The sequence below is a fragment of the Carassius carassius genome, chromosome 33 (genome assembly GCF_963082965.1).
Source record: "Carassius carassius chromosome 33, fCarCar2.1, whole genome shotgun sequence".
NCBI lineage: Eukaryota > Metazoa > Chordata > Actinopteri > Cypriniformes > Cyprinidae > Carassius > Carassius carassius.
The window spans coordinates 19,908,018-19,932,961 of record NC_081787.1 but is presented as its reverse complement, the minus strand read 5'-3'; the positions used below and the strand labels follow the sequence as shown (position 1 = coordinate 19,932,961).

At 39.5% G+C, this 24,944-nt stretch overlaps 1 protein-coding gene across 1 annotated transcript in view; it reads left to right on the top strand.

The window, feature by feature from the left end:
- LOC132113932 (short transient receptor potential channel 3-like) overlaps positions 1-24,944 on the top strand; it is a 64,557-nt gene that overhangs the window by 39,090 nt on the left and 523 nt on the right. The window contains exons 9-12 of the mRNA XM_059521991.1: positions 18,891-19,086; positions 20,338-20,547; positions 22,889-22,972; positions 23,103-23,178. Coding sequence (XP_059377974.1) covers positions 18,891-19,086; positions 20,338-20,547; positions 22,889-22,972; positions 23,103-23,178 — 566 coding nt within the window. The remainder of the gene's footprint in view (positions 1-18,890; positions 19,087-20,337; positions 20,548-22,888; positions 22,973-23,102; positions 23,179-24,944) is intronic.

Genomic DNA, 24,944 nt, shown 5'->3' with positions numbered 1-24,944 from the left:
AGTCGCACTGGACTATAAGTCGCATTCATTTAGAACCAAGAATCAAGAGAAAACATTACCATCTACAGCCCTCTCGCGGCTGTAGACGGTAATGTTTTAACTTGATTAATTTCTCTTGGTTCATGTCAAATTATTTTTGATAAATAAGTCGCACCTGACTATAAGTCGCAGGACCAGCCAAACTATGAAAAAAAATGCGACTTATAGTCCGGAAAATACGGTATATATTAGGGATGCACCGAAATGAAAATTCTTGGCCGAAACCGAAAACCGAAAAAGAGAAAACCAAGGCCGAAAACCGAAACCGAAACACCGAAAGAAATTATGCCAATTATTAGTACCATTGCATTTATTGCTATGACCGTGTAATAATTTTACTAAAATGAAGACATTGCAATTGCATAAATTAATATTAAAGTTTCAAAGATAATTACAATTACATAAATTATAAAAAACAAAAATACTTAATTACAAATTATGCAAATATTTATTAAGCACATTGCAACAATGCACAGTATAAATTAAATTAAAACTAAAAATGTATCCCCCTCATGTGTATATTAAATAATAATGTACAGGCCTACTGGCCTGCAGAAAGGTTTTAAAATGAACTGTTCTCTCATAAAAACAAAGTGCATTTAGGTCAAGTGCATTTGAAATTGTTCTCTGTAGGACTAGAAAGTGCATTACTTCTCCAGTAGGCAAGACTGTTATCACTTCTGGGGATGGGGACTTCAGACAGATAACCATCTAGCTGTTGAGCAGTTGAGCTTGTCATCTGCCTGACATTTGAGAAATATTTGAGAGAGTGTATTTACATAGGGCCAGGGCATAAATAAACATTTTTATCAAATTAAAGCAGAAATCTAGCAAAAATAATATGTCATAATAATATAATATATATATTATATTATATACATATATAATATAATAATATGTCACATATATAGTAGCCTAAGAACAAAATAGCCAACGTATTATTATTATTTGAGGCACTTTCTTGCAGAATTCCACTGAACACATCAGACACCGAGGGTGCATGCCCCTCATCTGGTGCACAGAGACGAGTCTTTTTTTCTGTGCTCTGATCTCAGTCTCCTGCGCTTGGCGCTTCTCCGTCTCCACGCGGGTTCTCCGCACCCAGCGCGGCCTGGATCATTTCTCGTGCGCGCTGCCTTATTTCCGCATCCAAGTAATGGTCTTTATAACGCGGATCAAGCACATTCGCGATGAAGTGCAGAGGATCCGAAAAGATCTCAGTGAGACGTGTGCTAACAGACTCTATAAGACTGTACCTTTCTTTGTTCTCACTTCGTGGTCCGTCTCAATCTCTTTGTTAGGAGACGCTTTAGTGCTGCGAATAAAGGAATAAGAATAGAGAGAATGTTCTCTAAGACCCTCTGGTGTGAAGTGAATGTCGCGGGGAGCTCGTGGTCTGCGCTATGCAGGTGCACGTGCAGGTCGCGGTTTCTGTTTGCGTCATCACAACATTTCGGCCGTGTTGTTTCGGTGATAAAAGTCTATCGGCCCGAAAACCGAAAATGCACTTTTGGGCCATTCTCGGCCGAAAATATTCGGTGGCCGAATATTCGGTGCATCCCTAGTATATATTTTAGGGTCAAAGTCTTCCAAGGGACATGCAGAGAGTTGTAAAATAGTGGCAATATATATGCGCCCCCCCCCCCCCTCCTTGCCAAAGGTTCGAAAATTTAAGTCGTGTTTTTTTTTTTTTTAATGTGATTATTGTCAGCATTGTTTTAATCAATGCTTGTGACAAATATGGTTGCTGTTTCAAATTAATATGATTATTGTAGCTGGATGTGTGTGTGTGTGTGTGTGTGTGTGTGTGTGTGTGTGTGTGTGTGTGTGTGTGTGCCGCGCATGCAGTTCAGAGAGAGTTCTTCTCGCAATACACTTTTCAAAGCAACTGTGAAGAAGCATCGCCTCTGAATGATGGGGGGGGGTTATTGTATATTTTTTTTTTTATTAAAAGGATTTCTGTATTTTATCCACTCAATAGTTTACAATATAATAGCCATATAAACGTAACGTAATAATAATAATAAAACATATTGGGAAATTCAGTGATATTGGCTGTGCAATATCGACTTTTTTGATTGGCCAATACCGGCAGACTGGAACCAATGGAAATGCCTTTCCTTCCGTGCGTGTCTTATTCCTCTGAGAACTTTAAAGCAGACCACTTGAGGTAAATTATCTGGAATGATTCATTGATTTATGATGCTTGCCAACTCTCACGCATTCACCATGAGACACACTGAATTGACACTTTCCACACGCTCTTACGCCACACATCCATTTTCTCACACACAGTAAAATCGCAAAGCAAAGACAACATAGAGACCGTCAGACAAGACAGAGCAGGATACTTATGTTATAAAAAATAATCTCAGCTCTCAGATTCTGTCAATTTTATTAGAAAATTCAAGCAATAAGTTTTGGCGCTTGTTAATGTGACGTGACAGATCCCGATAGTGGCAGGATCATCTCTAGCTAATAGTAAATAAACACGAATGAACAATGTTGAAAGATACATTACTTACCGAAATGTATATTCCTCCTCATATCGATCAATCAGTTTTTTTCAATGCGCAAAGAGTTCAATAAACTGCTGGAGAACAATTATATCACATAACATTTACCTAAGGAAAACCATGTAATTACCATATATGTAGCACGTTAGTTGGCTAGAAAAAAAGAGCTATAGAGAATATTTAGCTAATTATCTGTAGGCCTATTATATTACATATTTATTATATTTTTACTCATATCATTAAATACAGTTGTTGTTATAATAATAAAACGCAATATATTTCAGTAACCTAAAAATTATTACCAGCTGATAGGACTGATTAGGTGAGTTTTTTTTTTTTCTTTAAAAAAATGAATGCCTATATCTTATGTAGCCTACCTAATATTTATCCAAATGAGTCAATATTGAATCAAATCAGAAGCAGTGAACTGAAATCATAAAACTTGTCAAGCACAAAAAACGTGGCTAACCAGAAATTGTACCATGTAAACAATATAACAAACATGTTGTTACTAAACCTAATACAATTCTTCTTAGTTACTAAAATGTTCAGATTTTTTTACACCAATCTATTTGAAGTTGGATTTACATACATCTAATGAATGAAACTGGAGTGTTTAGTCATTGACAAAGCTTCAAAAAAAGGTGTTTGACTGTTTTTATGTCAGGCAGTACAACCAAATAGTGAGTATGGGGCGAAAAGAGCAGGAGAGCCGGAAGAGAAAGCAAGCAGCAGCGTCATTGTCGCAGAATATTGAACATATGTTTAAAAAAAAACTGGTAAACAGGGTAAGGTTGTTATATTTACTATATAACCTATAACATTTGATAACTAACAGTCGTCAACCCCACTGGAGCAGAAGGTAGCTGAGGTTGTTCCTGATATACAGTGAATTTCCCATCTAAGATCTATAAACCACAAAATTATAAAAACACCAAAATATTTTTTATTTATGTTATAGGCTAGGCTAAACTGCTTCTAATCATACATATATTGCATGTGAAACTATAGTTGTTTTGTTATTAATATAAAAAATAAAAATAAAAAAATGTAAAGTACCTTGTTTGTCTTCCAAAAAGTATGAAGCCAACTGTTACTGGATAACAGGAACATATAACTTTGCAAGTAAACTATACAGGTGTATTTCAGATAATGAAACAGTTGGATTCACTTTATACTACATAACTGACCAATGCATATACTGTACATTTACAGATGAATCACAACAGCTCAGGGAAGGTCAAGGTGAAATGCGACAGCTCAGAGGAGGGCAAGGTGAAATGCAACAGCTCAGGGAAGGTCAAGGTGAAATGCGACAGCTCAGAGAAGGGCAAGGTGAAATGCGACAGCTCAGAGAAGGGCAAGGTGAAATGCGACAGCTCAGAGAAGGGCAAGGTGAAATGCGACAGCTCAGAGAAGGGCAAGGTGAAATGCGACAGCTCAGGGAAGGGCAAGGTGAAATGCGACAGCTCAGAGAAGGGCAAGGTGAAATGCGACAGCTCAGAGAAGGGTAAGGTGAAATGCGACAGCTCAGGGAAGGGCAAGGTGAAATGCGACAGCTCAGAGAAGGGCAAGGTGAAATGCGACAGGTCAGAGAAGGGCAAGGTGAAATGCGACAGCTCAGAGGAGGGCAAGGTGGAATGCGACAGCTCAGAGAAGGACAAGGTGAAATGCGATAGCTCAGAGGAGGGCAAGGTGAAATGCGACAGCTCAGGGAAGTTCAAGGTGAAATGCGACAGCTCAGAGAAGGGCAAGGTGAAATGCGACAGCTCAGAGAAAGGCAAGGTGAAATGCGACAGCTCAGAGAAGGGCAAGGGGAAATGCGACAGCTCAGAGAAGGGCAAAGTGAAATGCGACAGCTCAGAGAAGGGCAAGGTGAAATGCGACAGCTCAGAGAAGGGCAAGGTGAAATGCGACAGCTCAGAGAAAGGCAAGGTGAAATGCGACAGCTCAGAGAAGGGCAAGGTGAAATGCAACAGCTCAGGGAAGGTCAAGAAGACCCACACCCTGTCATGGAAGGTCAGGAGATATTTAATGATATAGGATTTTTGATTCAGGCCACAAAATCGGTTGAAGAAATCTTAGAGAGTGTGCGTAAGATGTCTGATGGCCAGAAATACCATTTACTCAGGAACCACAACAAGCCTTCTAAAAACTTAATTTCTCCAGTCAGTTGAAAAACCTCAGACCCAAATCTCTGTCCTTATGGACAGTAAGAAGAAAGCCAATATCAAAGAAAACAGGCACATACCGTATTTTTCGGACTATAAGTCGCACCTGAGTATAAGTCGCATCAGTCCAAAAATACGTCATGATGAGGAAAAAAACATATATAAGTCGCACTGGACTATAAGCCGCATTTATTTAGAACCAAGAACCAAGAGAAAACATTACCGTCTCCAGCCGCGAGAGGGCGCTCTATGCTGCTCAGTGTAGGCTACAGGAGCCCTGAGCAGCATAGAGCGCCCTCTTACGGCTGTAGACGGTCATGTTTTCTCTTAGTTAATTTCTCTTGGTTCATTTCTCTCGGTTCATGTCAAATTAATTTTGATAAATAAGTCGCACCTGACTATAAGTCACAGGACCAGCCAAATTATGAAAAAAAGTGTGACTTATAGTCCGGAAAATACGGTACTCAAGTCTGTAGCAGAGAGTGTACTATACTGTGGTCGCCAGTGCATTGCACTTAGAGGTACATCTGAGACGCAGAATTCTACTGGCAATCCTGGAATTTTTTTGGCACTGATGAAACTACTTGCAAACCATGATGAGAAGCTGAAGCAGGACATGGAACGGCCAAAGCTCAGAAATGCCACCTACCTATCGCCCCAAACCCAAAATCAGATGATTGACATGATAGGAAAGAGAATAATTCAGGCCCAGATTGTGGACGAGGTAAAAAATGCACAGATCTATACAGTCATGGCTGATGAGGGGACATCCCATCCCATAATGTAGAGCTGATGCCATTGTGTGTAAGGTTTGTTGACAAAGACCTTAATATAAGGGAGGAATTGCTGGAGATTTGCTCTCTGCCACGAATCACAGGCAGCCACATTGCAACCTCAATTAAAGATGTGCTGAGTCACCTCAACATAGAGATTGGTGATTGCAGAGGCCAGGGGTATGATGGTGCCAGCAACATGAGCAGTGAAAATGTTGGTGTCCAGGCTCTGATCAAGAAGGACTCACCTAAAGCAGTGTACATGCACTGTAATTGGCATTGCCTGAACCTTGTCATTGCACGCTCCTGTGCTCTTCCAGTTGTGCGCAACATGATTGACAAGATGAAGTCTACCATCATATTCTTCACCTACAGCCCAAAGAGGGAACACCTACTCATGGAGGTTGTACATAAGGATGCACACTCTATGGGACAGAGGAAACCACTGATTGACATATGTCGCACAAGATGGGCAGAAAGACATGACGCATACAGCCACTTTTATAGTGCCTTCGTCTTCATTGTTAAGGCTCTAGAAGTCATTGCACTTGGTCTCCATACAGAAGATTACAGCCAAGATGTCACCACTGTATGGCAGGGCAAGTACAAAGCAGAGGCCTATAGTCTCTTGTCTGGGCTCCAAAACTTCGGTTTCATCCTGACCTTCCTCACCGTCTATCAAGTCTTGTCCCACCTTACAGGCATCACAGTGAAGCTGCAAAAAACCTCAGTTGACATCGTGGAGGCATTTAGCATGGTAGATGAGGTCAAGAATATCTACAAGGAGCTTTGTGAGATAATTGAGGATGACTTCAACCAGATCTACAAGCAAGCCATCAGGATGGCTGCTCAGGTCGATGTTCAGCCTACCAGTCAACCACGTGTTGCTGGAAGGCAGACACACAGAGAAAATGTACCTGCTGAAACTGTGAAGCACTACTATCGTTGCAGCATGGCTATACCTTTCCTAGACCATGTCATCTTGGAGTTTTAATCCAGATTAGAGCTTAGTTTCTCTGCCCGAGCTCGAGCTCGGGCTCGACCCGACCCGACCCACGGGCCGGGCCGGGCCGGGCCAATATTTCCCGCCACCGTCCTCGGGCCGGGTCGGGTCGGGCCCTTGATAAAGCACGTCACGTGTCATGCGCAGCGTCTCGTCCACTCGTCCAAATACAACAAAAGCAGTAATATTGTGAAATATGTTTACTATTTAAAATAAATGCTTTCTATTTGAATATGTTTTAAAATGCCATTTATTCCTGTGATTTTTAAAGCTGATTTTTGTTTAGCATCATTACTCCAGTCTTCAGTGTCACTTTCAGAAATCTTTGTAATATTCAGATTTTCTGCTAAAAAAATAAAACTTTATTTTTATTATTTCAATTATTATTATTAATAGGATCCAATAAATAAATAAAGCAGCATAAATGTTTACAAGACTGTAATAAATCAGCATTTTCTCAAGATCATGTGACGCTGGAGTAATGACTCGTGAAAATTCAGCTTTGCATCACAGAAATAAACAATAATTTGAAGTATATTAAAATAAAAAATCATTCTTTTAAATTTTTTATAATATTTCACAATATTAAAGTTTTTCTGTATTTTTGATTAAATTAATGCAGGTTTGATGAGCATAGGAAAATTTCATAATGCTTCGTAATTATCATTTTTTTAAATATAATATTCCAACAATAGGCCTGTAGGTTGCACTTGGGCTTCATTAACTATGATAGTTTCATGAAATAGTAAAAGGTTGTAATGAATTAAACTTCATAATCATCGGGAAGAAGGAGGCGGGAACCGGCGGACAATCAACATGAAACTTTAATAATCAAAATAAACACAAAACAGCGCACCAGCCCCTCATGGACGACTGATGCGCACAAAATAAAACCAAAACCTAAAATAAAGTCCAGGCCTGGTCCTCTCTCGTCCTTCACTGTCGTCGCTCCAGTTTTATATCCTTCCATCTCCTCCGTGGGCCTCGAGACCGGTGGGTCGACTGCGCTCCACTCCCCCCCCCCCCCCTCCCTCCGGGGGGGACCACTCACGGGGACCTGCGGGAACCTGGGGGTAGGACAGATGAGGCGAGAGAAACGGAGATGGAAGGAGGAGCGACAGAGACGAGAGAGGGGAGAGAAAAAAAAAATTCTGGTTCCCAGACGCACTGCTGCTCGGCCCTCCACCAGCTGGGCGATCTCCTCCGCGGTGCCTGGCGGTGGCACTGGACGGCCCTCGGCGGATGGCACGACACTCCTCCGCCGCCCGGTGGACGGCGACGGCTCCTCTGGGTTTGGGCAGCCGGCAGGAGTCCCCCGTTCCCTGCTCCTCCGGATACCTTCACGGAGGCAGCAGGCTCCGGCCCCATGGCGAAAAGCGCCGACTCCTCCGCTCCCTCACGGACGGCAGCCGTCCCTCCACATCGCGGGCGGCCGGCAGTGAGCTCGCCCGTCCCCGGCAACTCGCTCCAGTCCACCGCCTCGAGCGTCCATGGCGGCATCCTCCTCGCCTGCTCGATGGCACCGCGGAATCACCACAGCGGCGAGGGATCTTCAGTAGCACGTCCCTCCTTTTCCCGGGCTTCGGCACCACTGTAATGAATTAAACTTTATAATTATCGGGAAGAAGGAGGCGGGAACCGGCGGACAATCAACATGAAACTTTAATAATCAAAATAAACACAAAACAGCGCACCAGCCCCTCACGGACGACTGATGCGCACAAAATAAAACCAAAACCTAAAATAAAGTCCAGGCCTGGTCCTCTCTCCTCCTTCACTGTCGTCGCTCCAGTTTTATATCCTTCCATCTCCTCCGTGGGCCTCGAGACCGGTGGGTTGAACAGGTGTAGCTCATCTCCAATCACTCCACCGGCCTCGCTCCCACGTCCCTCGGCCCCACCTCACTCGTCACAAAGGTGTATCATTGATGTATCAATGTACATAAGTACTCATATAGTGCACTCATAAAGTGAACTGAACACTACTTTCCATTAATGTGACTTTTGGTGCTGCAAGGTTGTGTGCAGTGCTTTGTAGTCAGTTAGCATCCATTTTCTTAGTGATGGAGTTTGATTTATAAAATTAGACAAACCGCAGATCCAGATTGTTCCACGAAGTTTGTCTGTCCAATTTTCAACTCAATTACGAATAAGAACGGAAAATTACTGCTCAACTTCAGATTGTCCAATGAAATTTGAACTTCTTGTGTCAGATCATGATTGGTTGTTGTATTATACATATTATACATTATACATTAAAACAGGCATTGATTAATTATTTTAAAATAGTATTTAGGGTATAATATAGGCTATAATATATGTATTTTTTATAAATCAGCAAACTAGCTTTGATTATTGATGAAAAAAAGTCTATTTTTCCCTTGTTTCTACCCATATGTATTATTTGTCAAGTCAAGCCACATTTATTTATATAGCGCTTTAAACAAAAAATATTGTGTCAAAGCAACTCAACAACATTCATTAGGAAAACAGTGTGTCAATAATGCAAAATGACAGTTAAAGGCAGTTCATCATTGAATTCAGTGATGTCATCATTAAGCTCAGTTCAGTTTAGATAGTATCTGTGCAATCATTTGCAATCAAGTCAACGATATCGCTGTAAATGATGTGTCCCCAACTAAGCAAGCCAGAGTAAGAAATTTAGCCGTAAGAAATTACTCGTCATCCAGTTTTTTATATCGACTATGGATTCCGTTGTTGGTATGTTTCGCCGGCCTCAAAGAAATATAGAGCTGAGTATCATCAGCATAACAGTGAAAGCTAACACCATGTTTCCTGATGATATCTCCCAAGGGTAACATAAAGTGTGAACAGTAACGGCCCTGATTTGTGAAAAGATGACTAGACTCCTGAATCAGCTTCAACAATTGTGGTTCTACTTTTTAATTCTCTTATTCCTTTGCATACACTGCATCACATCCTATTCACCCACTGCAAGTTAGTGCCTATATGCAGGAACTACATAACACGTCAGAATTACAAATGTACATTCAACAACTTGAATATTACATCCCCTTTCTTTGAAAGCTTGACATACTATGACAATGAACAAAATATTGCAGCTGTGCAAATCCTTAAGGCCATGAAACAATCAGCATACATAAGAACAAAAATATAACAACATATTTATAGCAATGGTAGTGACAATATCTTTTTTTTATTTTCTTAGAGCAGCGATCCGCCTAGATTGATATATGGGTTTTTTTTGTCTGCTTTTGCTTTGTCCATTAATGATTTTGCAATCTGTACTGCCTTCTCACTGAGCCCATTGCTCTGTGGGTAATGCAGGCTGCTTGTGACGTGCACAAAGGCCCAAGTATGAGCAAAGTTTTCAAACTCTTTTGAGCTGAATTGAGGCCCATTGTCTGAGATAACCTTTTCAGGGATACCATGTTTCAGGATCACTGCAGCAGCTGTGATGCTCTTGTGCTTCTCCTAATCAAAGTAACAGCTGTAGTAATGTACCACCACTTTATAATCATCACTGTTTGGTATAGGATGGGAAATGAGTGGTTCTTTTGCATTTGACATACAATGCTCAGGACAGATGGAGCACCGTTCAACCATGCTGGCGATCTGCTTGGACATGCCAGGCCAGAAGAGAATGTCTCTAGCTCACTGTTTGATTTCTCAATGTGTCCTGCATGAATGCGTTTAAGCAACTTTTCTCTCAGCTGCATGGGGATTATTATCTTTTCACCCTTGAAGATTATACCACCCATCTCCAATAACTCATCCCTATGATTTCAGTACTCTAGGATGGCTGTAGGGCATCCCTTTCTTTCGGCAGGCCATCCTTCTTTAATCACTCTTTTTAGTGTGGACATTTGGGCATCTTTTTTTGTTACTTCTTGAATATTGCTGAGCATCGCATCACTGACGGGGAGAGCAGTGATTACAGTATGTACTTGAACATCCATCTTCTCACTGAGGCTGTGATAAGTGCAAGGCATTGATTTTCTTAACAGTGTCAGTCACTGGAATATCTTTTCCAGGAATGTGTACAATGGTGAAACTCTACTTTTGTAACTGCCAGATCATCCTTTGCAGTCTTGGTGGTGCTGCAGTTCGTGGCTTTCTGACGATTGCTTTAAGGGGATTATGATCGGAATCTACTGTTATGTGCCATCCATAAACATATTGATGAAATCTCTTGCAGCCCCAGAAGATAGCCAGGAGCTCTTTCACGGTCTGAGCATAGCTTATTTCCGTCTCTGTGAGTGACTTTGAGGCATATATGAGTGGTTTACATTCCTGAAGCAACACTGCGCCTAATCCATATTTGGAGACATCCACTTGCAGTGTGAGGTCTTTGCTTGTGTTGAAGAATGCTAACACAGGTCCTGGCTCCCTTGTAATCATGTCTTTCATCTTGAAATCTGCATCATGTTGTTTCTCCCATACAAACTCACTGTCACGCTGTCTTAGAGGTGCATTTATGTCTGAAAGGCTTGGTGCAAACTTTGAAAGATTATTGACCATGAAGAGAATTGTTTCAAGTTCAGCACAATTCTTAGGTGGTGACATCTCTTTTATGGCCTCCACCATCAGGTTTTTCACTTACAATATGCAAATAATCTGTGCAAAGGATCATGGGAGCCCGAAATGTCCATCAATTGTACCCTTTGAAATCCTTCATTCTGAAGGGCCATTTGAAGTGGCCAGTTTTGAGCACTTCGGTTTGGAATGACCCTTCAATATGGTGGCCATGATTGTTTTCACTCTGAAGTGCCCCTTGGAGGGCGATATATCCCAGTTGGAATGCACCGGCAGTTCTACTTTTTTTTATTTTCTTATTCCTTTGCATACACTGAATAGGATTATATTCACCAATTGCCCCCTTGTGCCTATATGCAGGAACTACATAACACATCAGAATTACAAATCTACATTCAACAACTCACTGAAAGAACCATAAATGGTTCGAGAGCCTAGGTTTGTGGAATATCAGTCAGTCAAACAAAACACACACAACCTATAGCAACACGTTATGGCAACACCTCAGACTGACAGATGTGTAAAAAATAAACAGGAATTTTCTTACTTTCAGCATTTGTTACTGTTTTGTACACATTTTAATTATAATTCAAATGCATTTTGAAAAAGGGCAGGGGTTTGAGCAGTCAAAGCTATATAAAGATATCATTTTTTATTATTTAAAATTTTTGAAGAAAGTAAGATTATAGACAGCTTAATTCAGGTGAATTAATTTCAGGTCTATCAGACTATATAGGACACATACTTGCGCTAATTATTAAATTATTATTGATAAAACAACAACAAAAAACAATCAAGATAAACTAAATAGTAAAACCTCAGAAAATGAATAGTCCGCTGTTGCAGTGTCCATCCTGACCAACACATTTCTAAATACTTTATAGCAATTACTTTTACAAAAAAAAAATGTTTGTTCCGATAATGTCCAAAAATACTGCCCATCAATTAATACACTGCTAACTTATCCATAAGGCTTATTGTAATGAAGGGAGGTGTCTGAACAATATCCAGTATATCCAGGGCAAAGACAAAAGAGTAATCCACAAGTCAGGTGAAGGTCAGGGCAGGCAGCAAACACTAATAAACAAGGAGAGACAGTCCAGGGGCCTGTTTCACTAAGGAGGTTCAACCAACTCTGAGTTTAAACTTGAACTCTGAGTTGACTTACCCTGAGATGGGAAACTCTGAGTTTTCGGTTACAGAACAGCTGAAATGAGTTGGTTTAATCAACTCTAAATTGACTGACTCTGAGTTAAGCGCGTGCACCACAACTATAAAAAGTCATTATCAATAGAGCGCCGATATTACAATTCACCATGGCAACAGCTCCCGCCAAAAAGCCGTCTGCATACTTCAGACTCGATACAAATGTAATTCTTATCAGTGTTATAATATCACAGGTGAAAACTGGCAGAACATTAGATTAATTAGATTAACAGTCTTCCAACTGTTGAGAAGAGTCTTTCGACACTACAAGAAGTAATGGGCAAAAAATATATATAAAATAATAATATGAAGTGGCTATTTACACTAAGTGGAATTAACATACTTTCTTAGCGACTGATCCTATTTACAGAAAAAATGTACAGTGAAAATCGTGATATATTTACATTTATCTGATGATTTTATCCAAAGCGACTTACAATTGCTATATATGTCAGAGGTCGCACGCCTCTGGAGCAACTAGGGGTTAAGTGTCTTGCTCAGGGACACATTGGTGTCTCACAGTGGTTTTGAACCCGGGTCTCTCACACCAAAGGCATGCGTCTTATCCACTGCTCCAACACCACCTCTATATAGTCTATTTACCAAGAAAAACCCTTCTAACCCAATCAATCGCGTTACAAGCTAGTTTTCCGTGCTCAAAACATTACTGCCAACACCATTGAAGCTGTTATTCACATGTGTCGTATTTAACCTTATGTGTCGATGGAGGGTGGAGCTACAGTATTTGTAATAGACACTCAGAATAATCTTGTTTCCCATTTGCATTAAGATTATTTTTATTACCACACTGACATATAATTTGACTTAAGTAAAATGCACTTAATTTAGTCCCCCCCCCCCTCTTTTTTTATATTTGAACTTGAGGAAAAAGAAGAAGATTAAAAAAAAACTCTTAGTGCAAGAGCATTTTTCCAGCGTGCATCACTGAAGTGTTTAAAAAGGGGGAGGAGACCGAAAGAAACTCTGGGTTTATCGAAGAAAACCTGCTCCTGACCAGGTTAGGTTCATAGAGTAAGTTACCATGGTATCTGACTCTGAGTATAAGTTAGCTCTCTTTCAGAAACAGGCTTGACTTATCCTGCTTTCTCGGGGTTTTACAAACCTCCCATTCTGAAACAGAAAACTAGAGTTTCCCTCATTTCAGGGTTAACATACTTAGAGTTGTCACTTAACCTCCTTTGTGAAACGGGCCCCAGGGATCAAAACACAAAGGCAAGGAAACAGGGAAACTAGAACCACTGAAACTAATAAAAACAGAAGAGCTAAACAATATTTAATCCCCAACGAAAAGAAATGCCTGCCTACCCCATTTCGTACACTCTGTAATTATAATGTGTGGACCTATATTCACGTGTTTTATGAGTTTTGGGACAAGGTTTTCCAAGTCTCGTCTGAGTTATTCGATATGGTTATCTCTAAACATCCCAGTCTCTGATTATGGAATGATGATGCTCATAAATTATCTTGATGACCTTGATCTCATTATTAACTATCATAGGATCCTCCACACTGCCCTAACTGCTGCCTAAAAGATAGTTTATAAGATTTGGCATGAACCTACATTTCCAGCACGTTAAAATCCATTCTTGCCTTATTAGTCAGAGTTGATCACAATTTGTGGGTTTCTGTTTGTCCACTCGCCTTTTGAGGACTGACCACAAGTTCTCTGTGGCATTGAGATCTGGGGAGTTGCCTGGCCACAGATCCAATGTTTCAATGTAATGATCTTCAAGCCACTTCTTTATCAGTCTTGCTTTGTGACATGGTGCTCCATCATGCTGGAAATGCACAGGTATCTTTAACCAAATTGCTCATGGATCGTTGGAAGAAGTCACTCTTGCAGGATTTTTTGATACCATTCTTTTTTCGTGGCAGTGTTTTTGGGGAGAGTTATGAGAGAGCCCACTCCCTTGGTTGAAAAGCAACCATACACATGGATGGTCTCACATTTATGTCACTGCAAAAACTTTTGATCATGGTCACAGATATACCACATGCAAAAGCTCCACTCAGAGTAAGGCTCTGTGGTCTGTCAGGCGGAGATACTGTAGTGGAAGTGTCAGTCCTGTGAAATGAAGTCTTGGTGTCCTATCAAATGTGAGGCTGTCAAATGCTGGAGCTCATTTCACACTAGAGTACCTCCAACATGATGAGGATTGTTTTATAGCAAGTAAGAGGTTATGAAAAAAGTCAACCTACAAGTTGACTTGTGTGTGTGTGTGTGTGTGTGTGTACTGGACATGCTCACAGTAGACTCCTAAAATACAAGTCTGGAGTCGTTTACTCAATCCTATCATTCTTGCGTCCGTGTGAGTGGAAGATTCATTTTCACAGCTGATCTCCAAAGATGTAATGAAGACTTGCATTGCAGTCATTCTCCTTATCTAGTCTCTAGTTACCTTATCTAGTTTTTCCAGAAAATTTTATCTTATTGTCTTGATCAGTGTATTTCAATACCGGTCCTGGGGACCCACCGCTCTGCACATTTTGTATTTCTCTCTTATCTGACACACTCAGACATATCAGGGGCCTGTTTCAATAAGGAGCTTCAACCAACTCTGAGTTGAAACTTGAACTTTGAGTTAAATAACTCCTGAGATGGGAAACTTCAAGTTTTTTGGGGGGTTATTAGTTTAATCAACTCTGAGTAGGTTGACTGATTTTACCAGGGGCGTAGCCAGAATTTGATTTTTGGGGGGTCCCAGCTTAAAATGAGGGGGCAACTCATTTCATTATATATATATATATATATATATATATATATATATATATATGTATATAAACACCTATAAATAAAACAGCTTAACACCTGTACACATTTTAAACAGCATATTTACTTCACCGTTTCAGCAGAACAGACATAACAGCACACAGCAAGGTGATTATAACCTTTTACTCTATGAGGGCGAATATTAAATGTTGTCAACGATGAACGATGTCATCATACTCAGTCCACAAAATCAAACAATTTACGTTCGAAGAAAAGCAGAATATATACAGCATAAAGTCGCAGCATTTTTACTTCACTGTTTCAGCAGTATAACAGCATACAATATAGCTCAGCGGCTATAATTTAAACCATGGGATTACCTTTTACATGACAAGGCGGAGTCTACGGGGGCGATTATTAAAAATGTCAATGATGTCATCATAGTCCAAAGAATCCGCCAGTTCTCGTTCAAAAGACAGCAGGGAAAGATTATTTAAACGCGAAGTTGTCATGTGTGATCTCAAAGATGATTTGACTCTTCCAACTGTTGAGAATAGTCTTTCGACACTACAAGAAGTCATTGGCAGTGTGACCATTATCTTTAAGAGTTTATGTATGTTTGGGAAGACATCAGAGGGGCAGGTGTCCAAAACCTCCATGAGGGAAGAGAAAGAGTGGCCATCGTCTATTTTCCTGCACATAAGTTGAAAGAAAATGCTTAGTTCGGCTTCTTCAAATGAAACGCCATAGTGTTCGCAGGGCATCCTCAGTAGCTCGCCTTTTGAAAAAAATTCAGAGCTGGGCAAACACGCAGCAGCTGCACGCATTAATCCGCATTGATCCTCTTGAAAGCGGCTGTTCAGTTCATTGATTTGTCGGTCTAAAATATCAATCCATAGTTTGTTGAGATCAGAATTGTCCTTTATGGCTGTGGATTTGCCTAAACTACATGAAACCAGAGACTCTTTCAGTCGAGCCGGTAGCTTTCTTACTCTGGTGCTGGTGACATCCCAGTTGGAAATGGAATTCTTTTCCATCAGTTCATCAGTCAACTTTAAAACTTTGTCGAAATCATTTTGCACATTTTCTCTGAGCTGTACATACATGTCCCTTAGATTTTTTATCAGCGATAGGCAGTCGGTGACTGATATTGTGCTGCTCTGTAAACCCCTGGTAGCAACATCGCTGGTCTCAAATAGTTTCCCAAATGTCACCAGAAATACAAATTTTTTTTGTCTGAATTTGATGCATGAGTGAATCAGCTTCTAGTTTCTTTTGGCCACTTGTTTCGGAGAACTCCGCCAGCGTTTCTAAAATTACATCAAACAACGTCAGTACTTTGCCGATGGAGCCAGATTTCGAGCTCCACCTTGTATCTGTAGATCGTTCAAGTTCAAGACACCTTCTGTGAGGATAAAGCTCCTTCTGGATCTCTAAAAAACGGGCATGCCTGTGCACACCAGTCTTGAAAGTGTGCAAAGAGTTCACAGTATCAAAAAAAGTATCGACATGGCCAGATACCTTCGTTGCGGTGCAGAGAACTAAATTCAGCCTGTGCGAGTTGCAATGCACGTACAAGGCATTTGGAAAAGTACGCTTTAGAATCAAGTGCACCCCACCCTTGTTACCTGACATAACAGAAGCCCCATCAAAGCCAAAGCCAACGCAAAGAGATGGATCCAACTGTAATGGCTCAATTACTTGCAAAATCTTAGCAGAAATTCCATTAGCACTCATATCTCCCGTTTCAACTAATCCAACCGCTCTCTCCTTAACTTTGCCTGCATGAACGTATCTTACACACACAGCCACAAGCTCGCGTTTCGAAATGTCCTTGCATTCATCTGCCATAATTGCGTAGTAGGTGTATGGCGTCTCATGCAACTCAGACTTGATCTTTCGTAGAAGTAGCGAGGCTGCACATTCAAGTAACTCGTTCTGAATTTCTGCACTCATTAGTCTGGCGTTTTTTGGTATCTCCTTGAGACGATTTTGCACGTTTGGGTCATGCTTGGCAATTAAGCTAAACAGTTCCAAAAAATTGCCCTTATTTAAGGCCTCTTCATTTTCCTTGTGGCCACGTAAAGCAATGCCTTGTTTTGCACAGAACATAACAATGTCAATTCATTGTTCGCGGTTTTTCTCCACAAACGTGCGGTCATCCCGAAAGAGCTGGTTTAAAACAGTACCATGGGTTTTACGGGTGGCTTTATATCCCTCATATTTACAAACGGAAAGGGAATGAGATTTGCTGGCTTGGTGTCTGATACATGACCTACGGAGGTGTTTCCAGTCTGTGAATCCATCACAGATGAATGCTTTTTCTGCACATGGATCGGGAAAATGCCGACATGCTTTGCAAAACACAGCATTATTTGTTGAACTATATTCAAGCCATGTGAACTCATTGTACCATTTTGGGGAAAAGCAACGATTCTTTCCGGCAAACTCAGTGTAAGGAAATGTGTTCATCACTGGTTGTGAAGGCGGTTCATCAATTGCAGACAAATCATTGGGCATTATGCCGATCTGTGTCGTGGAAGTCTCACCGCTACACTCCTGTGATGCAATAGGCATTTCTGTGTCCTGAGAAGCCTCAGGTGCCACTTCACTCGCTGTGGCAGAAGCAGACTCAGATGATGTAGATGGCACATTTTCTCCTTCTCGCTCATCTTTCTGTGCTTTTTTGAAAAAGCGTAATATCGTACTTTGCGTGGCAGTTGCCATTGTCACCAAATATTAATGATCAACACGCAAGCGAAGATGACAGCGTAAGTTAAGTAGGCCTACAACACGTGACATAGGCTAATCAAATCAAATTTGAAAACAGCCGCATTTTACCGCACAGCATTTTGATTGGTGAATCTATCAATCAGACTGACAAATCAACATTTTCTGATTTTATTTATTTTATTTTAACCAATTGGAAATCTGAGGGGGCCGGACATGTAAATGAGGGGGCCAAGGCCCACCCAGGCCCCCTCGTGGCTACGCCGCTGGCGTGCACCACGACTATGAAAAGCCATGATCAATAGAGCTCTGAAATTATGATTCACCATGGCAACAGCAGTGACAAAAAGACATCAGCATACCTCAGAGTCAATAAATAACTTTAATTCTTAAACACTATTCAATTTTAAAGCTAAAAACTTGGGGAACGGTAAGTTATTGAACTAATATTAATTTTCAAGGTATCCTACAGGCAAAAGAAAAGAAAAAGGCAGCTAAACATGAAGTTTAAAAACATAATTCAGTCTGGTAAAGCTTTACGCAAAAAAAGGTTCATGAGTGTAGGCTACATGACTTTACAAACATTTGTCATATTAAATAAATATCATGTTTATTTCAGTGCGCAGCAGCTTTTTCCACATAGTCTAATGCTCATTTTCACATAATTAAATATTCTCTAATCCAGCCTGTTACATTCCTTAATTAGAGCAATGAAATTAACATTGACTTCTACTCAGCCAACAGCAAGAAAGCTCGCAAAATAATGAAGAACAGACGAAGAGGATGGCCACAATACCAAATAGTGGAAGAATATTAAAATCCGACAGGAAAAAGAATAACTGTTGCTTTTGTATTTGTAGGAAATAAAGGTGACCAGATAAATTTAACAGCTGTGGTGGCGATGTCATATATCACAAACTACTCTTCCATCTAAAATCCTTTTATTCCAAACAGTAATCAGCTACATTTTTCTGTGCTCAGAAAACAGCATAAAAATTTATTATTTAATATAATGGGTTTTATTATAACCCTAAAATAAAATAGAAATTATATATGAATGGAATAATATATATATTAATTATAAATATATATATAATCGACAAAAGACATACATAAAAAAATTACTAAAACAAAAATGTAAAATGGGTTACGGGTATTTCACATCGACATTTAAGACTCCATTCCCTTTTGTCTTTGTTCACAGGGTTGAGGAAAGCTTTAAAACTCTCTTTTGGTCCATATTCGGGCTGTCTGAGGTGTCTTCTGTGGTGTTAAAATATGATCATAAATTTATCGAAAACATTGGCTACGTGCTGTTCGGGATCTATAATGTTACCATGGTGGTGGTTCTGCTCAACATGCTTATTGCCATGATAAACAGCTCATACCAGGAAATAGAGGTGAGTGATTTTCCAATACAGTATCCCAGTTTGCCTACATATACTACACCCTTAAAGTATGTACTCTTTTGGTGAAGAAAAAGTACACACTTTTGAGCTTTTGCATTGTATTTGTTCTGCAAAGTATTGACAGATGGTAGTGAGTTACAATGATTCATGTATAGTTGTATAGAAGAGTTCCTTGGCATAGACCCTGTCCTTAGTCCTAATTATGGGGAAGCAGATTCGGCGGCTCCTGTCTGAAGATCAGTGCCGAGGCAGAACCTACCCCCACGGATGGACAGGGCCAACCTGGTGGTGGTGGGGAGGATGGAAGGGGAACGTCAGTGTCGTAGACTGCAAAAAATGAAAGAGTTCAGAGCTTATATACTCCAGGTGTCAAGCAGTGATTGCCCAGACTAATTAATATGAATGAATGACTTCTTTCTTCTTTCCAACAAAACTTGTGCTCAGAGCTTAATTTCTAATCGAAAATGTCAGTGGATTTTGATGTGAGAGACAACAGGGGATGGACATTTTCTCTGGAGGAAGAGTTATTATAGATAATGTACTCCTATTTTGTAGTCATCTACATCTTTGAAATTTTCATATTTGGGTGAACTTTTCCCTTAAAGGTGTCTTTGGTGAAAATACATCTGAAATCAGATCAGACTTGTCATCTGTGTTTCCAATAGTCCCCTGGGAGAAAATGATGTCTGAAGCTTTTAATGCTGCTGTTTAAATGACTGTAATCATTCAGAAGGACTCTTAGAGTCTTTGAGGACCACAGACTGGGTTTAGACTCTCGCAATTATTCTTGTGCAAATTGCCCATACTTCACATTTCTGGAGAGGAGGCATTTAGCATTTATTGCTGACCAAAAATGTAATTCTTATACACTGAACCCCAGCTTAACCCTTGCCATGCTCTGCTGAGAATCGTTTACTTAATTCAGTTTTCCCAGTCAAAAATGACTGGCATTTTAAAATATCTCATTATGCTATATTATCAAACTTATTTATATTTTTGAATGGGAACACCACAAGAGTAACAACGTGGAGAAAAATCTCAGGACAAAATCAGTACATTTTTAGTCCAATATGATAACATTAAGTAGCATTTTCTGGAGAAAGAATATTGTCTTTGGATCAAAATGACCATAACACAACATAAGGGTTAACCCTTATTCCTAGTCATATCAAAGCCTCGGCTTCTTATAGTATGATGATTTCTAATAGCTATATACAGGATCTAACACTCTGTTTCCCGCAGGATGATGCCGATGTGGAGTGGAAGTTTGCTCGGTCTAAACTCTGGCTCTCATATTTTGACAATGGCAAGACTCTCCCGCCTCCATTCAGCATCATCCCCAGTCCGAAGTCTTTCTATCTGTGTATGAAGAGACTGATCAACCTGCTCCGGTGTCGCCGGCGCCACCTGAAAAAAGACGTGGAGCTGGGCATGGACAGCTCGAAGTCCAGGGTATGTGTCTGCTGCTGTTTAGTGTTTGTATGTACTGATTTGTGTCAGGGTTGCACAAGATACTGAATTTAAGGCATTTTTCAGTTTATGAGTGTGAATTTGAATTGAATTGGCAAAAATACACAGAAAGTTGAAGAGGAATGTTTTGATTTAGAATTCAATGAAAATTCAACACAACAGAGCAATATACAATAGTCTCTCTCTCTCTCTCTCTCTCTCTCTCTCTAACTATATATATATATATATATGTGTGTGTGTGTGTGTGTGTGTGTGTGTGTGTGTGTGTGTGTGTGTGTGTGTGTGTGTGTTCAGTTAATATGGTTATATTTAATCCTAGTCAATTCCTAGTTAGTACAATTTTTAAAACTGAATTTATAAAACATTTTCATTATACAATTATAGAATTTCGTATAGTTTTTACATTTTAATCCTCAAATAGTAGATATGTACGCAATTAATTTATGAGTCTAATTACAAACACATTATATAATATACAATAATACATTTAAATATACAAAATACCATGATATGTTTCTCTAAAAAAAAAAAATTCTTTTTTATAGCTGCCATTTTAAATATGATTATCAATATGAACTAATGATTTTGGAAATACCCCATATGTTGTGTATAATAACATATTTGGTATTTAAGGTAAGTCATAGTGAAAAATGAAATTACTGATAAATCAACTTCTAAGATTTATTTCTATAGTAGACTTCTATAACAGACTTCATTTGTATTCTGTTTTAATTCCACTTTTTAAAATTTAAATTATAATTCTGCATTCTTGAATTGCTAATGCAATTCAGATTCATGGTTTGAATTTTTATTTAAAAGACATTCCATTTCAATTCCATCCAGAGACTTTAATGTGTGTGTGTGTGTGTGTGTGTGTGTGTGTGTGTGTGTGTGAGAGAGAGAGAGAGAGAGAGAGAGCTCTTGAATGATGCATGATATCTTTCCTCCTCTCACTGAAATCTAAAGCTTAACACATTTCTCCACCTTCCATTCAGATTTTAAAGGATGAAGCACATCTCCTCCCATCTGCCCTGCTCTCAGTGTGATAATTCACTGAACACCATAAATTTTCAGCCTCCATTCTCAATAAGATTGTTTTGTTTTTTTCAGTGAAAATAAGCCACAATGATCTATCCATCCAATAAAGACCAGATAATTCCTCCCTATGTCATTTACTTATCCACATTTCCCAAGCCACACCGCTTTTTAGCATTTCCACAAAAAAAAGACGGATAGTGTTTGTCCTTATTTAGCCTGCAGAGAGAATCAGTGCTGTTTCAGTGTGGAACAGAGGGGAGCAAACTCTGATGAAGAGGTGAGAGATGATCATTGCTTCCTCAGGGCAAATGTCACTTCATCTCCTGTGTGAGCGTGAGCACATGTCCACAAAACCACAAGAGTAACTGCATTATTGTGATTAATCTGTGGCAGAGGCCTCCGTCTTATTCACTCTGAACAGGCCAGCGTCTCTTGTGGGCTGCGTAATTGAAAAACTGTCAAAAACACGTGAAGAGATAGACCCCCATCTACAAGACACAGAAGAGACTGCCTGCATGACTGCTCTTTTAACATTCACTCATGAACAGAGCCATTCAAGCTGTTATGAATTCAATTATAATCGCAACAGATTGTAGTTTTTGTTTTTCCGACAACTACCACAGGCTGTTGTTTGAGCCTGTCTTTACAGTAAGAACTGTTGAACTGCACTTTAGTTTACACAATGTACTGTATTAATATGAAGGGATTTTCATAATTTCTTTATATAGATTTTTTACAGGTGCTTAACATGTATTTTACATTTTGAACTTCATTGCATTGTTTTATGGTTAACGGAAATGTGTTTAACTGGATAATTTACTGCTAGAGAATTACCAGAGCATTTTTTAGTAGTATTTACAGTATGTGCTATTATAGTATATAGTGATATACAGCTTGCATTTTAATTAATTTGAGGAAATTCATTACATGCTTTTGACATTTTTGTTCATTGTTGTTTTTTCAATATTTCTTTATAGTTTTATTGTTGAATACAATTTTATATATATATATATATATATATATATATATATATATATATATAATTTTGTTTCCGTTTTATTTCAATTACTGGAAACACTTTGCCATGGTTTAGTTAACACTAACAGCAATGCTGAGAAATTCTTTAGTGATTTCAGTGGTTTGTGGCGCCCTCTGGTGACCAAAAGTTATAGATAATTTTATTTTACATTTAATTGCTTCTGAAATGTTATCAATTTCTGAATGTGTACTTACACACTTAAAACTGTAGTTAGATACTAATCAATCAGTTTCTCTATGTTCACAGCTGAACCTCTTCCCCCAGTCGAGCATGAGGATGCCGGACTCTCACAGCTTCAACAGCATCCTAAATCAACCCACACGCTATCAGGCAAGACCTCATCATCTCTCTCTCTCTCTCTCTCTCTCTCTCTCTCTTTCACTCATATGATGAATCGTCACTGCAGATTTCACCCTTATCAATTTCTCTGATCGTCATTTTGTCTGATTCCCTCACACAGCAAATTATGAAGCGTCTCATCAAACGCTATGTACTGAAAGCACAAGTGGACAAAGAAAATGATGAAGTGAATGAAGGTGAAGTGTGATTTCCAATGAGCTTCTTGTTTATATAACTGCTAAAAACAATAAATGGGAACATTTGCCATAAAACCAATCAATTGGATATAAAAAAAGAAAAGAAAATGATTCTGTGATAAAGCTAGTATGACTAGGATATTATAATAATTCTCAAAGTTTATGTAAGATTGAATATCACAAAGACCTGTCCATATTGCACCTCATAATTGAAAGAAAAATAAATAAATAATTAATAAGATTAAAAAAAGTACAACCCGAATTCCGGAAAAGTTGGGACGTTTTTTAAATTTTAATAAAATGAAAACTAAAGGAATTTCAAATCACATGAGCCAATATTTTATTCACAATAGAACATGGATAACGTAGCAAATGTTTAAACTGAGAAATTTTACACTTTTATCCACTTAATTAGCTCATTTAAAATTTAATGCCTGCTACAGGTCTCAAAAAAGTTGGCACGGGGGCAACAAATGGCTAAAAAAGCAAGCAGTTTTGAAAAGATTCAGCTGGGAGAACATCTAGTGATTAATTAAGTTAATTGATATCAGGTCTGTAACATGATTAGCTATAAAAGCTTTGTCTTAGAGAAGCAGAGTCTCTCAGAAGTAAAGATGGGCAGAGGCTCTCCAATCTGTGAAAGACTGCGTAAAAAAATTGTGGAAAACTTTAAAAACAATGTTCCTCAACGTCAAATTGCAAAGGCTTTGCAAATCTCATCATCTACAGTGCATAACATCATCAAAAGATTCAGAGAAACTGGAGAAATCTCTGTGCGTAAGGGACAAGGCCGGAGACCTTTATTTGATGCCCGTGGTCTTCGGGCTCTCAGACGACACTGCATCACTCATCGACATGATTGTGTCAATGACATTACTAAATGGGCCCAGGAATACTTCCAGAAACCACTGTCGGTAAACACAATCCGCCGTGCCATCAGCAGATGCCAACTAAAGCTCTATCATGCAAAAAGGAAGCCATATGTGAACATGGTCCAGAAGCGCCGTCGTGTCCTGTGGGCCAAGGCTCATTTAAAATGGACTATTTCAAAGTGGAATAGTGTTTTATGGTCAGACGAGTCCAAATTTGACATTCTTGTTGGAAATCACGGACGCCGTGTCCTCCGGGCTAAAGAGGAGGGAGACCTTCCAGCATATTATCAGCGTTCAGTTCAAAAGCCAGTATCTCTGATGGTATAGGGGTGCATAAGGGCATACGGTATGGGCAGCTTGCATGTTTTGGAAGGCTCTGTGAATGCTGAAAGGTATATAAAGGTTTTAGAGCAACATATGCTTCCCTCCAAACAACGTCTATTTCAGGGAAGTCCTTGTTTATTTCAGCAGGACAATGCAAAACCACATACTGCAGCTATAACAACAGCATGGCTTCGTCGTAGAAGAGTCCGGGTGCTAACCTGGCCTGCCTGCAGTCCAGATCTTTCACCTATAGAGAACATTTGGCGCATCATTAAACGAAAAATACGTCAAAGATGACCACGAACTCTTCAGCAGCTGGAAATCTATATAAGGCAAGAATGGGACCAAATTCCAACAGCAAAACTCCAGCAACTCATAGCCTCAATGCCCAGACATCTTCAAACTGTTTTGAAAAGAAAAGGAGATGCTACACCATGGTAAACATGCCCCGTCCCAACTATTTTGAGACCTGTAGCAGAAATCAAAATTGAAATGAGCTCATTTTGTGCATAAAATTGTAAACTTTCTCAGTTTAAACATTTGCTATGTTATCTATGTTCTATTGTGAAT